The 17,190-nt window shown below is 37.7% G+C and overlaps 1 protein-coding gene across 2 annotated transcripts; it reads left to right on the top strand.

Moving 5' to 3' along the window:
* Positions 1 to 3,309: 3,309 nt before the first annotated feature.
* On the top strand, positions 3,310 to 16,171 carry clnk (cytokine dependent hematopoietic cell linker). Of its 2 annotated transcripts, none has more exons than XM_082548870.1 (17): positions 3,310 to 3,537; positions 7,494 to 7,534; positions 9,341 to 9,488; positions 10,458 to 10,510; positions 10,611 to 10,665; positions 11,837 to 11,887; positions 11,968 to 12,008; positions 12,137 to 12,147; positions 12,237 to 12,320; positions 12,563 to 12,584; positions 12,775 to 12,799; positions 12,888 to 12,963; positions 13,045 to 13,061; positions 13,141 to 13,235; positions 15,392 to 15,466; positions 15,636 to 15,791; positions 15,876 to 16,171. In XM_082548870.1, exons 2-17 carry the CDS (start codon positions 7,532 to 7,534, stop codon positions 16,026 to 16,028), a joined length of 1,065 nt encoding a protein of 354 aa, XP_082404996.1. In that variant the 5' UTR covers positions 3,310 to 3,537; positions 7,494 to 7,531; the 3' UTR covers positions 16,029 to 16,171. The 2 variants fall into 2 exon arrangements, with proteins under 2 accessions (XP_082404996.1, XP_082404995.1); XM_082548869.1 differs by having other exon boundaries at positions 3,316 to 3,537; positions 12,560 to 12,584.
* Positions 16,172 to 17,190: the final 1,019 nt, after the last annotated feature.

The following is a 17,190-nucleotide window of genomic DNA, read 5'->3' as shown; positions in this document are numbered from 1 at the left end:
ACCTCAATGAACTGAACGCTGAAAAAGAAGGATGCCCCAAAACTCCTCCGCAACGATGGAGGAGACTGATAAGGTCACACACAAAATGTCATGCTTCGTACTTAACTTAAGTTGTTCTGCTAAATAGAGTTCTATTAGATCAGGTTTAGTTATATTTAGGTTTCCACACTGCGTTGGCATTTTTAGCTTCATTTTTGTTAAATGCTTGAACTTATTTTTTGTGGGGGGTTTTATACAACAGGGCTTCAGTGAGTTGCTATTACAAAGTGCAGCATTGCCTAAGCCTCGCAGTTCCGCTAAGACGGCTTTACACACCGAGTCTTGTCTGTTTTCTTTTTTATTCTTTCAGCTTTTGAGACATAAAAAAGCTAAATAAATCTTTTGATTGGTCAGAAAAAAAACCCAAATATAAATATCTATTGGGAAATATGTTTAAACCAATCCATTTGTGAATGTTAGGTAATTTCTTTGCAGGAAATGTCAGCCCACAGTTACTGTCACTTTGTGGTTCTTCTGTGTAGAGGAGGGCCTCCTGATACAGACTACTTCTGCAGCTGTTCAATGATGCTTCTTTACGTGATGTGGTTTATCAGCGCACTCACATGCATCCTTCCTGTGGAGCTAGGAATTCAACATCTGTAACTCAAGCAAGACAACTATAAATACACTGAAGCTTAGGTGATATTAACCCTCTCAAGGCAGGCGTTGCAGATTTGCAACAGTTAAAAGCTAACAACCTGATTCCCCCACATACATATTTTATGAGTTTTTTGTACTCAGAAGTACCACTGCAGGTATTCTTTTGTGCATTAGCAACAAAAACTCAATTTGAGCCTGAGAGGGTTAAACTGAAACTTTGATCATACACGTACACAAATCTCTCCCATATTCAGCCTTTGTGTTCATCACACCCCAGACTGGGACTCTGGATCTTATTTCTTGATGACAGGTCCAGGATAGAGGAGGCTCATTTTTGGGCTGCTGGGATGAGGATGAGGGGGGGGGTTGAGGACACAGGATGGACTGCCAGATTGACAGGCCAGTGGAGCTGTCACTGGGGGCCAAGGTGTAGAGATGTTCAGGGAGTTGGCATTTGTGGCTCAAAAGATAAGCATCAGTGAGAATACGAGAGGCTTGATGGTAATCTTTCACAGGAAGTCAGGCTATACCATTGCAGAAGAAACCACAGGAGAGAGACTGACCTTGTGCGCTCGTGCTCTGCTGCATTGCTTTTTAGAGGGGACCAGGCCTCTTACCCTCTGCAGACAGGAAGACACTTTGCTGTAGCATTACTCTGTTTAAACAGACAGGCAGGTCAGCTCTAGAATGGATTTGCTGATCGCTGAGAAGTCGTCTGAAACTTCAGTATTTCAGTTTTTCATAACGGCAGCATTAAAAGCATTTAAATCCCCAATAATGTATGATGTAATTTATTTTTTACTCAGTTGCTCTAGGTGGCTTCTTTAACCTAAGCAACTAAAATAAACAGTACAAAGGTTAGCAGTAAGGTTACTATGTGCCCACAGACTATGTGAACTACTGTGAATGTGGGTGTTCAGCTCAGCCACTGACAGCTTATTAACCGAACTCACCAGAAACAAAAAAAATAAGTTTTTCTTTCATGTTTTTCTTTCCTTTTGTGTTTACTTAAAAAACAAAAACAAATTATATTCATAAATTATGTGTAACCTGATCTGTTTTGTTAAAATTGCACTGATCATGGCCAAGTTTTCTTTAGCATGACCCAGTGACTGACAGGATGGTAAATATGACTAGAATTATTATACACAGAGGAAGAACATGGGATCAGGAGTCAGGTGAGAAGCTCAGGGTAGAACACAGAGAAGGATAAAAATGGATTCATGAATACAAAAGGAAAAGGATCGAATGACTAAAGCAAACACATGAAACTCTTCAAAATGTAACAGGAAGTAACTTTAAAAAGACACAAAAACTACTTGCTCGCATGAACAGGAAGAACAGAAGAAGCTGGCCCGGAAAAGAAAAACATGTGAAAAAATATTTACGCTTTTATATTACATCTTTTAATATAACTACTTTCTTTTAAAAAGTATTTATTTTGTAGAAGTCTTGGTTCTATTGCTTGTATTATCATAATAGTTTGCAAGTTAACTACTTAGATCCCTATAAAAAAATATTTACTTGGATCAAAGTACATGAAAGTCACAATTAACAGAAAAATAGCAGTTATCATCTAAGAATGAAGCAGAATTACATGTCAGCAGTGCATTGATTCCAGGCTTTACCATTTACAGATGGCCAAAGCAATAAAAGCGAAGCTCTAATAATGTGTGCAATCTTGGGACTGAAGGACCAAAAAGTTTTCCATTTCTCTTGAGCTAAAAGGTCATCTTAAGTGCGTGCACAGGTCACCACTTTCTGAATGTGAGAAAATGAGGCATTTAAAGAGAACATTCGTTAAATACCTTCCTGGATTTGTTCCAGATCAAGTTTTTTTAAAAAAGAAGAAAACAATAAGTACTGTCTGCACGTTTATCGTGAGCTATCCTCAGTGAGCATTGGAGCTTCACTCCAATGTCACTTCATGGCCAACAATGACGCATTTAAAACACGATTCAGCAGATTTCCTTCATTTGAGCTATTACATTAGTAATATTAGTTAGTTACATGTTTACAGCTGTCCAGTTTGGGTTTCTGGGTTTATAACTATCACATTAAATGCTAAAGGGTTGAATGTGTGAACAAAAGCTTTTCTTTTAGCAGTGCTTCCTAAGTATATCCTCAATACTTTATTAGGTGCTATAAAATGAGTAAATATTGCACTGAAGTCAAATTTCGTGCTAAAATATTTACTCAGATTACAATTTGGGCTCACCCATATGGTTGTTACATAAATGAAGCCAGTTGAAGAATGGGTAAATGTCACCGTGCTTCCTTTACCGCTTGGCAGAGCAGATGTCGAAATGTCATCATGTTCCTTTTAAAATCAACAGAAAAACCTACTTTAGTAAAGATTCGTTCGACCCTGATTTACTGAGCATCTGGTGTAGTGTTTAGCTTTATGCATGCTTTTAAAATAGTGTCAAACAATAAGCTGTCAAAATCACAGGGCGAAACAACACAGGAAATAATTCGCACAGAGCTAAAAGTTGCCACAGAAGTAATAAAGAAACTTAAACGAAGACTCGTGTTTGAAAGGATGCGTCTGCAAAATATTTTGTTCATTTTCTGAATTGACAATTTAGTGTCAGTAAAGTCAGGGCACAGATGCACAAGTAGAAACTGTCTGCAAAGAACCATTTTATTGTCTAAAACAGAGAAGACCTTGAGTTATAGGCCAGTTACTCACCACACAGGAAGTTATTTTAGGTTACAGTGGGCTGCTTAACTCTGAGACTTAGAGACTTGATGCAACCTCAGTGTCTCTGCGCGTACACCGGGAAGGAAGACATACTGCAGACACTTTCTCTCTATAACCATACACAAACCAAAGAAGCACAAAACTGCTGGTCACTTACTGATGAAGGTGTGCTTGCTGTATAATCTTCAGAAAAGGTGGGTTCACTTTGAGTTGAATGTTGAAATTCTGCATTTGTGAGTGTGTAAATGCTACAAAAGAACAAAGCGCAGATGTTTCTCTGTGCTAAAAATAGATGAAAATGTGTGAATAGGAAAGGGGGTCTTTAAAAGGCAAGAGCTGCTGCAAAAGATGAGAAACTCACTTTGATTAAAATTCAAGAACAAGATTTCAGTTGGTTTAAATTTGATTAAAAAGTCGTTTTATTATTATTTATTATGAACATTGAACTTCCTAAAACTGAAGTGTGATTGAAACCGTGTCAAGTTAATTATGGTCAATTCTAAAAATACATATATATGTATGTTAGAAATATAAGGTGCCTCTAATTTTGATTCACAAAAATAATTACACAGAGCAAAATTGAAATATTTCACACTGCGTAACCAAATTACAGTCATAAAATGAAAACTGTCAACGAGCGCTTTTATTGCACAACCTAAAAAGTCAAGTGTGCTAAGTGAGTTTGATAAAAGATGCACAAAGAGCGAACCAATCTACTTGCTTCTAACTACCTGCAAATCGATACAAATCGATTAACGTGTGTCAACAGAGGGAAATAACTTTTAATGATAATCATCATAATTTGTTGATGGCGCTTCCTCACACTGAGCTTATTCTCGCTCTCTGCAGTTGATACGTTCTTGATCTCCATAGCAAAGCCAGGTCACAAATCCTTAAGTAGTCTGGTGGTTTGAGTTGCCACAATCCTCTGCACCCAATTTCCATGGGGCACAAGTTTATTTTCCAGACTAACTGCTTAACCTCAGATGCTAGCTCCATGTATCTAATCTCCTTTTTCATATGTCTCGCCCCACCCCACTTCCCGTGGCCCAGTAAGCTCTGCAAAGCAGTCAGGCAACCCCACAGAGTGTTAGACCACAGTGCCAAATCCAATACTGAGTTTGCTGCTTCTTGAGTCGGTAGCCTCTAATGTCAGCTGGCATTTTCACAATCCCTCAAATTGCTGAAATGTCCTAAATCCTATTTTGGGCAGGTTTCCTTCCTGCTTTCTGTTTTGTTTTCCTTCATGGCCAAAGAAAACTATCAAAAGCTGTCAATCAAAGACTGGTGGATAACTCGTGAGGATGTGGTTCTTTTCCTCTTTGTGCCCTTTTTGAAAACAGGATTTTAAAATTCATGGAATATTTTTAACCTCCTAAGACCCGAACTCTTCCACGGCAGCATTTTTAATTTCTCTTTGATATTTGGGCTGATTGGGACACGATGAATGTAAACACAAAGAATTACCAGATTTTTTTATTTTTACCTTATTTTTGTTTTTAGGAAAAATGAGAGCCACATCTGAGGATATTCGTTCACAATTTTGATAGAACGGTAGCAGAATAATGTCCTCGTAAGTGGATGTCAGGCCCTTGTAGAGCAAAATTTAGTATTTTGGTCTAAATATCCCAAAATGTGATGTCCACATATGTGGACGCAGGTCCTAGGAGGTTAAAATTTGAAAATTACACAAGTGAAGGAACTGTGACTGCACGAGTCTGTCTCAGTGCAGCGTGCTAATGCAAAAGCATAACAACTGTCTTTGTGCCCTTCAGCTGTTTCACTGTGAGATTGGATTTCAGTTCATTTGATCTGAGTGATCTAATGTGATCAAATTTAAAACGATTTCACAGCCACCTTTGTGATATTCACGAACTTGTGGACCACGTAAAATCTGCTCACTTTTATTCACTTTAACCCCCGTTTTTTGGCATTAAGAAAGACTGAAACCTCTGGAGCACCTAATTATTGAACTGTTAATGAGAAAACCGTCTGTGGCACATTGTGATTCAACAAGTATGTGCCTCTAAATTACAGAAGAAGTAAGACTTTTACTTTGGACATACTCTCGCTAGTGATGTGTTAACCATTTGAAATACAGTGTATTTCAAACAGTGTAAAGTTAATCAGATTTAACGTATATTAAGTTTATTTGATTCAAAATACACCAGCACCAGCATGTTTGGGGTAAGGAGTGTTGACCGGTTAAATTATTCATGGATTAAATTCTGACATTGTATACGGTTGTGAGTTTAAATTTTATGGATTTTTCATGAATTAATTGTTAGATTTTTAAGACAAAACTGTAAACAAAATTGTAAAAATCAGCAACATTATCTTGACCATACAGAGAGATACTTTTAGACACATGCAGTGATATTACCGAGTTGCAGGGAAGGCTCACGTTTGATCGTGTTTGATCTGGTCTTATTTGGGTGATCTACAACTTGTTCGGGATGCTAATTACTTTGCGTATTTAACCAAAATCTAATATCACGTTTCCTCTGCCTCCCATAATCCGCCAATACAGCCTTATTGCTCATTATGCTGATGACACTTGACCGAACCTTTTAGAAAAGAAAGTTATATAAAACAGTCATCACTGAAGTTTAGGTAAACTCATCTGTATGATTGAGCCAAGAGTGAAGGCAAGAGTGTGTAGCACTGACGCTGGTCTAGAAAAGTTATAAACTGAGTGTCCTCAGTTATTAATATGAGTTACCTCCATAAGCACCTCCATAAATCTAAACCAGGTCACGTCTCTTCCTTCAAATCCTGCAGAACCTCATTTTAAGTAGGAATAATGTTAATATGTGAACAATTATATTTAAAAAGTCAAATATAATCATTAGCAAACTTGATCATCGTCATGAATTTTAACTAATACAAGTTTTTTTGGTTTGTTTCTTAGATTTTTGGGTGTTGGGGGGGGGGGGGGGGTCAGAACTGTTGACCATAATTCAGCTATGACCAAGAAAAACTCGTCAGTGTTAATTTCAATGACACTTTGTTACATGTAAACTCAGCGTGCTTAACATAAGATAAGAATAATTGAATAGTTCTGGTATTTTTGTTTTGCTTGGTTTTTTGTTTTTGTTTTTGTTTGTTTGATTGTTTGTTTTTTGCTTTTTGCTTTTTGGCATCATCAGTCCTTCCATTTGAAGAACAAACTCCAAAGCCAGGTGATAATGGAGGTGGGAATCACCATACATCCCACGATACGATATTATCACAATACATAACGCACAATACGGTATTATTGCAATTTTAAAAAATATTTTGCGATATTCAGATTCTGTACATAAAGGTAAACTTTATCAATATTCATTTTATCTAATATCAAAGTCTCGCACTCAGTCTTTCTCTCATTTCAGTTTTATTGTTGACAAACTGAACGGTTTGTATTACAGTCTAGTCCAACTGAACTGAATGCAACCATCTGGTACAATTACAGCTATTCTGAACTATGCAATATGAAAACTATGCAGCCCCTTCAGCAACTGAAGAATTTGAAAGTAAATTAAAACAAAACATAATTTTGCGTTAAATAAAAAAGTTTTAAACTTAATTAAAATAAAACATGTCTTAAATTAAAATAAGTAAACTGTCATGTTTATTGCTGCCAAAAACCAGTTAAACACATTTGGACAGTGAAGGGATGTCAGGATTGTTGCTCAGAAAAAGGATCAACATGCTCTGAAGTCAGAGCACAAAAACCTTTTTTGTAACAAAATATCGATTTCTGCTGTCCCTGTATCGATACATCATTAGCAAACAAAATATCACGATACTACACAGTATCGATTTTTTTCCCCACCCCTAGGTGGTAATGTCAAATGTCAAATGATCAACCTTCAATGGATGGATGGATTGAGTTAACATTTTTTTAAAAAGTGTTAAAAAAAATAGCTGAACAGTTTCTGTTATGTTAAAAATATAATTCACACCCGAAAGAAAACATCGTGGCTCCAAGTGACAGCAGCAGGAGGCCACAAACGGCTCTGTTTTGTTGTATATAATGACCTCATTCCTCTGCATGTGTAACTGTTGAGTAAGAAAAGTCCAAGGACAAACTGTATTGGAAGGCCACATTCTTTTGCTGAACACCCAACTAATGATGTTTTTCATTTTTGTTTCACCCCCTCGTTAGCTGCAGAGAGAGGGAACAGCCATGAGTCTGCTGTGATAATGGTGAGTTATGGCGGCCGTATCCACAGCGTTTCGCTGCTGGTTCCACATGAATGTTCCCAGGGGATACGCTGGGAGTCTGCAGCCCCCTGTGTAATTACCTTTTAGCACAGAAATGACTGAAGTGAGATTCTGCTCTGTCATTGTTAGTGCATTGTAAAAACAACACATTGTAGGCGACAAGGATTGTTCTCTGTGATTTAGTAATATCATTTCTAAACTGAAATTGTGAAATATTTTATATTAGTGTCACCAATTATACAATAATTTTCTCATAAGTTTACATGCACTCTGCTGACATGTGTTGGTTACTATTAATAATACTTGTTAATGAATTAATACATTATACGTCTATCATTTAAAAACATAAGAGGTTTAAAGAAATTAAAATAGTTGTTATATATTCTAGGTAAACGTATTGTTTGGGCGATTACTATGTAATGTCAGCACCAAGGTATTACAAGGAAATGCTCTGTGTTTAGAGGAAAGCTTCTTCTGTACTTTCCTAAGCGCTTAGGTTCACGATGCTTCTCAGAAGTGCAGAGCAGAACGACGTTGCATGGCGCAAAGTGCTAACACTCAAACGTAATGACCAAAGTCCTCTGGAAAGAGGAAACGGCTTGCATGTACATCAGAAAGGGACGAAATCTGATCTTAACTTAAAAACCTAAACGTATGTTTTTGTTCTTTTCTCATTCATCTGGATAACTCTATTGAACTCTATTGAACTCTATGATCTATATGATGATTCAAAGACTGAAAATGTCGAGTTAGAGTTGATTTCTACAACAAAAACATTATAGTTCAATCATATTCTGAAAAACTATTTTGAACATTGTATCATGAACTACAGCAAACTACAAAAATGTGTAACAGACCTGAAGTAAAATCTAATGTTGCATATCTCAAATGTTTTCTTTTCATAAAAGTGTTTTTAGCTGAGGAGGACTAATATCTGTTTAAAAACCTATACTGTTACTTTTTTTTATTTGGTTTAAATGTCGATTAAGGATTGCTTGCAATTTAATTTTCTCATTAAGACTGCGTTAGTCAGGTAGTTTAGATAGATTAGTTTAATAAATGGGGAATTAAAAAAATACATTTCCAGCCCAGTATTTTTAAAATAAAGTCTCAGGGTGCATCATTAGAGACAGAAAACATGGACACATGGTTTCCACAAAATATTCAGGTTGGGTGGTGCACAAATGTCTAATGGTGACACTGCACCTGCTGGACACAAACATCAATTTCCTTGTGGAAAAGTCAGTCTTGACTTCTCCTCATTAAAAGCAAAGGAGTTCTGACGTGGAGGTTTTTAACTAAAGGAGAGGAACAGGTTTGATTCGGCACGATCAATGCACCCGTTAACTGTGTATTCACCGTAATCTCACCCATCTTTCCAAATTTGCAACAGCAGGAACAAAATACCAAACATGGTCACAATGCACTTTGTGTCATATGTCATTAACTCCCAGAAATAGACGCTGCTGATTTTTAACACTGTGTCACAAGCTATCACCTCTTTTTCTATGATGTGTTGGCTTTGGTGCCTGTGTAATTGTAAATGAGGAAATCCCTGGGGGACAAGCAGCGGGTTATATCACCATAGTTGCTTCCTGTGCTTAGTGTAGTGTATGTGCATCGAAACTGCAAAGAGTTGCCTGCTCAGAATATGTTACTTTATACTGATGTTGAGGGCAAGAAAAGGCAAGTTAAAAAAACTACAACAAAAAACAAAAATAATGGCAATAATAACAGCAGGCCAGTGTCATTTCCCACTCTAAAGAAGCTGCAATTTTCTTTTCACAGGATCGCAGCAGAGCAGAAAGGAACAGAACTCAAAGATATGCTAACGACGTAGAGGAACCAGAGTACGACGTGGTGGATAACCAGGAAGAAGTGCTTAGTGTACGCATTCTTCCTGCGAGGCCCATAAATGATGACCAAGAGTATGCAGGTAGAAAGAAAGTCTTTCATTTCTATTTTAATGTTAGTTTTGTTCATACTAACATCTAGTACTGCTACTACCTCAGCTATAGCTTGATTTTAATTTCATGAGTTGAAAATGTATTTAAAGCGTCTTTAATGAGACCACTGAGAAAAGTTGTTTATTTGGTCCTAATAAAGCACATTAAAACATGAAAGTAAGAGGAGCTTAGTGATTATTATTATTATTATGTTTAATAGTGTTTTATTATTTCCTTTTTTCATTATTTCTTAAATGTATACATATACAGTGGATTAAGGACATACGTCCACAAGTAATTATTAAATGAATTGTTAAGCAGTTATCTTAATCTAAAACCACTAAAATGATTTTAATAATTCCCAAACTTCTTCAAACTTGACTTAAAGTACTATTTGTATTTGACACAGGGACACTGAGTCTATTTTACCTTCCTACACAGAAATGCTCTCATGAATGTAATTAGAATGAAGCTGAATGAGGTGCAGGGGAAAAAACAGATCTACCACAAACTGTGGTGAGAATGAAAGCAGCCTGGATCTGAGAAAGAGCTCATGCTGAGTGAGCATGATCTGCCAGTGGGTCTCCAGGGCCATCTGTTGGCTGAGTCAGACTGCGGGAGATTACAATTATCCAGCAGCTGAGGGGGAAGAGAGGGAAATGTGCAGTGCGAACAAGCTCGCTTTACTCTCCTGCTTGGATGTGGCCCGCAGCCAGGGGCCTCACAGCTGCATGTCTACAACTTTATAGTGAATGTGGCTTTTAAATTTGTTCACACTTGGAGCATTCTCCCTCTGTAATCAATACAGTCTGCTGCTGCAGTGCACTACTGGGACCGACATCGACCGACTTACAGGAATGATACAAACTCACAGGGTGTTTAAACTGTCAGCTTACACTGGAACTTCTTAAAGTACTATCATCACAGTCATTGATGAGAGTGTTTCTTTGGCTCTTAAGACAGGGATCTCCCAAGGTCATCATCAGCTCACAACCTTTCATCACTCTCCCCTGTAAGGTTTCTTTTTTGGTCTTCATTAATGAATATACAATTTGAATGCAACTACCTTACTGACCGTACTCCACATTTCGTTGTGCTCTTCAATCAATCAGGGAAACTCAAACATCCTCCCAAGATGTCCATCCAGAGAAACACCATTTTCAACAGGTAAACCTACAACGCATTTAAAATTGAGTGATTATTGTGGTAAAGATACTAAACAGTAACAGTGAAATTCAAATCAGAGACATCTTTGTTTACCTTGAAAAACAAAACTATTAAATCACAGTTAATTAACAGTTAAAATAACTTAATTACATAATCGCGCACATCCATACTTTGCCTGGTAACAGCAGCTTGTGCTGGCAAATATGATCAATGAAAATGAGAAAACATTGGATAAATATTGAAGGTAACTTAGTCTTTGCAATGGCTTAATAATTTCTCTCTTCTTGGTTGCTGCTCATCAAAGCACAGAGTCACTTAGACGGCATTACTCATGCTGAAAACCCATATGATGCAACTAACTTCATTAATTAGTTGCTGCCTGCCCTTGCACCTTTGCACTGCCAGAGTGGGCAGCGACTAGCTAATGAACATAGTGAAGCAAATACTAGCTCTAATTGTCGCTTAAAATCAAAGAAGAATGAAAAGAAAGTACTTCAAAAGAAATCTGAAGTTGTGTTTTACACTTGACTGACAAAGTAGGAAAGTCAACTCCACCTAAACAACTTGGGGATTTAGTGGTAGCTGTCGATATTCAGCTAGTTTTTAACTCAACCAGATAACATGAAGTTATGTAGTTCATTTCATCAGTCTGTATATCTTTTTGTTGTATTGTTTGTGGTAATGCTCAGAAACGAATGGATAGGTTGACATGAAAAGTTTACCAGAGATGGCACAGAGGGCGGCATAGAGGTGACTGCACCACTGGGAAGGGCAAACATTTAAAATTAATAAACATTTCAAAAATGGGAGACATTGTCTTGAAATTCTTAAGAATATTTTTTAACTAAGCAGGATCTAGATATACCTCTCATCCATGCATGGTGTGGTGAGAAATATTCAGCCTCTAGTGATGTGCAGTCTTTGGCGACTCTTTTTTTCTGTTTAATTTAATGCAGCTTAACATAAAATACTTTTTTCTCATAGATTTACAGCTTCTGATCTCAGTAGATTTGGCATCCTCTAATACTAAAGCTGATTATTACAGATTAATTGAAGGATGCTGGTTGTCTTTAGTTAAATGTACTGTAATGTTTTCCGTAAACTGAGTAAAAGCTGATTCTGTCCCAGAAGAAGAACCTTTTCACCTTTGTCTTCTGTGTTTGAAACACAGCACCTGTGATAAATAGAGATCTGAAGCCTGGCCGACAAAAGATAAAAACAGGTAACATCTCAGCTGACTGAAATTGTTTTGCCTTTCTGGGTCACAGTTTAAATCTCATATTGTATATTCACGTGGTGTAGTTACAGATAGGAGGATTCCACCTGTGCCAAAAGGAGAACAGGTAACTTCACCTGCCAAACAATACAGTTTACTGTACTACTGTTTGTTTGCTTTTTTATCTTTCAATAAATTGTAATGCTGACAAACTATCAAAAAGGTGACCAACTTTTTCTCTTTCTAACATTACAGCACTCACAAAGGTAATTTGCTAAATTATTGTTTAAGTTACTCATTGTTGTATTTATCTGCCTTATGGACGCACTTACTGTTTGATTCTTTGTTCCTGCAGGAGTTTGCAATCACCGTCACCTTTTACCCTGGAGTTGGTCAATGTCTTGTCTGGAAAGGCTCCACAGCAAGGTTGCAGGAGAGAGTGAGTACTGTTTTATTTTACATATAGAACCTGACACTTGTCCCAGTTCCCTGTGGTTTTAATTTGCTGGAGTTGACGATAACCCAGTGTGACGTTTTCCCTGCAATAATGGTGTAAAGCAAAAACAACACCCCACAGTTTGTACAGTGTAGCGATGACACCATCTGCTGGTTGGAAAGATTATCACAGAAAATGCTGGAGGCTCTTCTGACATGTTATTTAATGTCATTTGATTTCAGCAGAGAGCACGGGACCACTAGAAATGTAAGTAGCTGAAAATGCTGAACCTATTAGAAGGTGTTGTTTGTGTTTTATTCACCATCTCTTAACAAACTAAGTCCTATGAGAAATACTGTAAAATAAACATGCTTTCCTTATTCATATATACATTTGATTTTATTCTACAAATTTCACCAAGCATTGTCGTTTAACTCTCTTTTTATACTTTTAACAGGCAGAGTTTAGTTCACATATGAAAGGTAAGATAAAAATCACAGCCTCTTGTGATAAAGTGTTACCAATAATTGTTTACAACTGTATTAACACATAAAGGGTTTTTATTTTTAGGTCCACTCAGTTCTGAAAGTCTTACACCTGGCAGTTACAGGCATTCACTGGATTTGGAGTCTCACTTAGAAAGAAGGTCTGACTTTATATTTTCAGGCTTCTCAAGATGCTCTTTTAAATGTCTTATTTACATGCATCTTTTTTATCTTTTATTTAGGACCCATCAAAGTCTAGGTAAGTATCTTTGAGCTCGTCATTATCAGTCATTATACAGTTACTGACTTAATAAGTCCCCCCTGACATCTACTTAAAGAAAGGGTCCCATCAAAACGCCATCACCATGAATGGCCTCAGACGAAAGAAGACTTTGACCAGCACGACTTTGTCCCAATGGAAAAGCCTCAACAGGTACATGTGCTGCTACAGTCATGTGAAAAAGAAAGTTTTTGTTGAAGTATGTCTGTAAAGGTTCTCAGTCATCCAGGTCATCGTACTCTAAGGAGCTTGGAAAGAAGCGTCTGGACTTCTTTAAGAGACTTTCCCCCTCTCATCCAAGAAGCTTCTTCAGTTCTAAGAGCAGTTGGTGGATAGTCCCAGATTCCCAGCCCTATGGGAGTGTCCCCAAGAGGGTCATGTGCCCCCTATGGATCCTCTACCTAATCACATGAAGCCAAGGTGTGAAAGTGTGTGTGAGTCACAATCAGCCAAGGTTTCAGGTGAACCCACTGTGAAAACTAGCCCAATGGGTTCACAACATGGAAGAGCCACCTCCACGGGACACAACTCGCATGCATCTAAAGGACAAAGGTCATTGCTTCAAGGACGCCAATGTTCACATTTTGGACAGAGAAGACAGACGGTTTGAAAGAGGAGTGAAAGAAGCATCTATGTCCACTGTGAACGACCATCTTTGAACAGAGAAGGTGGCTTACGACACCAACTGACATCTATAATCCAGTTTTGAGTTCCCTCCCCAGACACCTTAACACCCACTCACATCCTGGGCCATTTAACCTCAGTAAATCACATGACAGTGTGGGGATAGGTTTGACAGTGGGTTCACCTGAAACCTTGGCTGATTGTGACCCACACCCACTTTCACACCTTGGCTCGTGTGATTCGGTAGAGGATCAAGAGGGGGTCCATGACCCTCTTGGGGACACTCCCATAGGGCTTAAAATCTGGGACTCTCCACCAACTGCTCTTAGAACTGCAGAAGCTTCTTGGATGAGAGGAGAAACATCTTCAAGGAAACTTAAAGAAGTCCAGACGCTTTTCTTTCCAAACTTAAAATTTTCATAGAACTCTAAAAAAGACATTTGAAAGGTTAAGTGATTCAGGATTCAAGAATGACTTTAAAGGACTTTACCAGTCCCTTGTGTCATTGTGGAGGGATTTTGGCCCACTCTTCTTTACAACATTGCTTCAGTTCATTGAGGTTTGCAGGCATTTGTTCATGTGCAGCTTTCTTAGGGTCCCACCGTCTATTTTAATCAGGTTGAGGTCTGGACTTTGACTGGGTCATTCGTTGTAGATTTGCTGCTGTACTTGGGATGATTTTCCCGGTTGCATGATCCAGTTTCAGTCATGCTTTAGCTGTTGGACAGATGGCCATAGACTTCACTTAAGAGTACTTTGGTATGCAGCGGAGTTTATGATCAACTGCACAGGTCCTGTGTCTGCAAAACAAGACCCAGCCATCATACCTCCACCACCAGTTGGTAAGAGGTGTTTGCACTGACATGCTATGTTTAGCATGTGGCAGCAGCAAGTATCTTTGCTACTATGAGTCACTTCAGTATTGCATAGACACAGTTTTTAACACCTATTATTCAGTAGGAGAGCTTAATTAGCAGATGCACTATTCTCTTCAGCTGGCACTTCTCCTCAACCACTTTGCTCCACCTTTCCCTCCAGCAGCTGAGCCAAGAAATTACACTTCGCCACGCCAAATATCTCCACTTTGGTCTCATCAGTCCAAAGGAGACTGTTCCTGAGATGTTGTGGTTTGTTAAGATGCAACTTTGCAGACTTGCAGCCATGCTACTACGTTTCTTCAGAAAGAAGTAGCTTTCTACTGGTAACCCTTTCAAAAAAAGCCAAACATGTTCATTCTTTTTCTAATTGTACATTCAAGAGCTTTAAGGTTCAGCATGTTAACTGAGGCCTGTAGAGTCTAAGATGTAGCTCTTGGGTATTTTTCACTTATTTTGCAGCACCTAGCAATGCACAGTTTGACCTTGGGGTGAATTTCTTGGGGGAATCCACTCCTGGGAAAACTGTAGTATTGTGTTAACAAACACCTGAATAATCATTTCCAGCAAAATGCCAAAGCTTCTGTGTTTTAGAGATGATCACATGTGCTGATGATCAGGTAATCAAGTGTATTGGCATCACCTGGCTGCTAATTATCCCTTTAATTCCTATGGAAACAGTGGAGGTGTATTTAATTTTTCACAGCTATCCATAATTAACCCAAACTAATCCTGTAATCAAGAATGATATCCATCACAACGTGATATTAACTAGCTTTGAATCCACTGATCAATGAACTTTTCTGGCAGACCTGTGAGGAAGATTGGTACATCGGGACATGTAATCGAGCAGATGCTGAGCACGCTTTGCACCTGGTGAACAAGGTATATGAATAAGGACTCTAAATATAAAAATATAACTGAACATGTCTTAAGCTTGGGCAGATGTTAAACATAGTTATTTGGATCTATATCAGTTGAAAGTGTAAAAACAACACACCAAAAGCACAGTTTAACAGGAGTATTCTTTTCTTTCTGTAACTCCTCCCATTAGGATGGTGCATTTTTGGTACGAGACTGCTCCACCAACAGCAACTTTGAACCCTTGGTATTGGTTGTGTATCATGAGAAGAAAGTTTACAATGTCAAAATTCGGTTTGTCGAGAGCACAAAAAAGTACGCATTGGGCACAGGATATCGTTCAAATGATGTGAGTGAACACATTTCAGAAAATGTTTCATTAAGAACCCTCAATCGCACTATATTTACTCTAATTCCCTTTATTTTTCCTCAGATGTTTGACTCTGTGGCAGACATCATCAAGTTCCACTCCATATTTCCAATAACACTTGTCAGTGGGAGAACCGCGATGGGAAACAAGTACCCAGACAACTGTGTGCTGACATTTCCTATAACAAAAGGGGATGTTGAACGGTTGCTACAATAACATGTGAACCTTGCCAACAAAGATTTGTCAATGTGCTTCTTGTGTCATGTGTGTTCACAGTTCCACAAAAACTGTAGCGCTGTCATTCTGAGCAAGTTGGGGTGGATGGATTTTGTAAAAGAAAAATATATACGTTGATCAGACATACCTATAATTTCTGGTTATTTTGATAATAATAATGTGCTAATGGTTTTTAAATTAATCCCATAGACAAGTGGTTCTCAAATTCTTTGGGTCCAGTGACACAAAACCTCCTATAATCAAAATATCGATTTGGCTGGTTCTGCCACAGCATTCGAAAATCTTCCCACACCTGCTAGCTACCAGGCTAATAAACTAGCAAGTGATTTCATTGTTGCAGTGAGTCACAATCATATCAGTTCCTCCATAATGTGGTAGCAATTACTGGATAAAATATGCTTTTGTTATTTTATCAAATGGTCCCCAATCTGTAAAATGCACTTTTTAATGATCTAGTGCAATTTAACAAATTATTTTACAGATTACAGATCCCTTGTCCCCCGGACCCTATTAGAGACCCACTTCTCTCTGACAGATAATAGTGATCTACCCTAATTATCCTAATTTAATGTCTTCAAATTGTATATTTTGTAGCAACAATCTAAAATAAAAAGTCTGTAACTGTACAATTATACAAACCAAAAAGCTAGAACCAAATAGTGTAATCTTTGGTCATTTTTTGCTTATATGAATATGTGTATAGACATATACACATATCTACTGAGAAATAAAAGAAATATTAAATATTAATCTCTTAAATACTAATCTGGTTTTTGGACAGTTGATTTGGAATTCAGTTAAACACTGATCATGAATCCACATAAAAAAAGTTAGCATTTTCATGTGTTTCACCTCCTTGTATACTTTTCTTGGCAGGAATGGACTTCCATACCTCCTTCACATTTTCCTTTCTTTTTCTTAAATCAGACTTACTTCCCTGTCCTTATTTTTAACCAGCACAATGCTGTTTTTCAGTCATGAACTGCATGAAATGTTATAAAGATTTTATTTTTATTTTATCACGATTTTATTTTAAATTATTACAAGAGTTAGGAAATTCCCAGTGCTAGGTTTCAGTTAGCTTGACTCAGTGCCATTCAGTGGCTCTGGCTTAAGGTCACTGTTGCTATGCCAGCAGTAC

The sequence above is a fragment of the Aulonocara stuartgranti genome (assembly GCF_965226115.1).
Source record: "Aulonocara stuartgranti genome assembly, chromosome: 2".
Taxonomy (NCBI): Eukaryota; Metazoa; Chordata; class Actinopteri; order Cichliformes; family Cichlidae; genus Aulonocara; species Aulonocara stuartgranti.
Note: the sequence above shows the minus strand (reverse complement) of the source record. Positions and strands in the feature narration are given on the sequence as shown.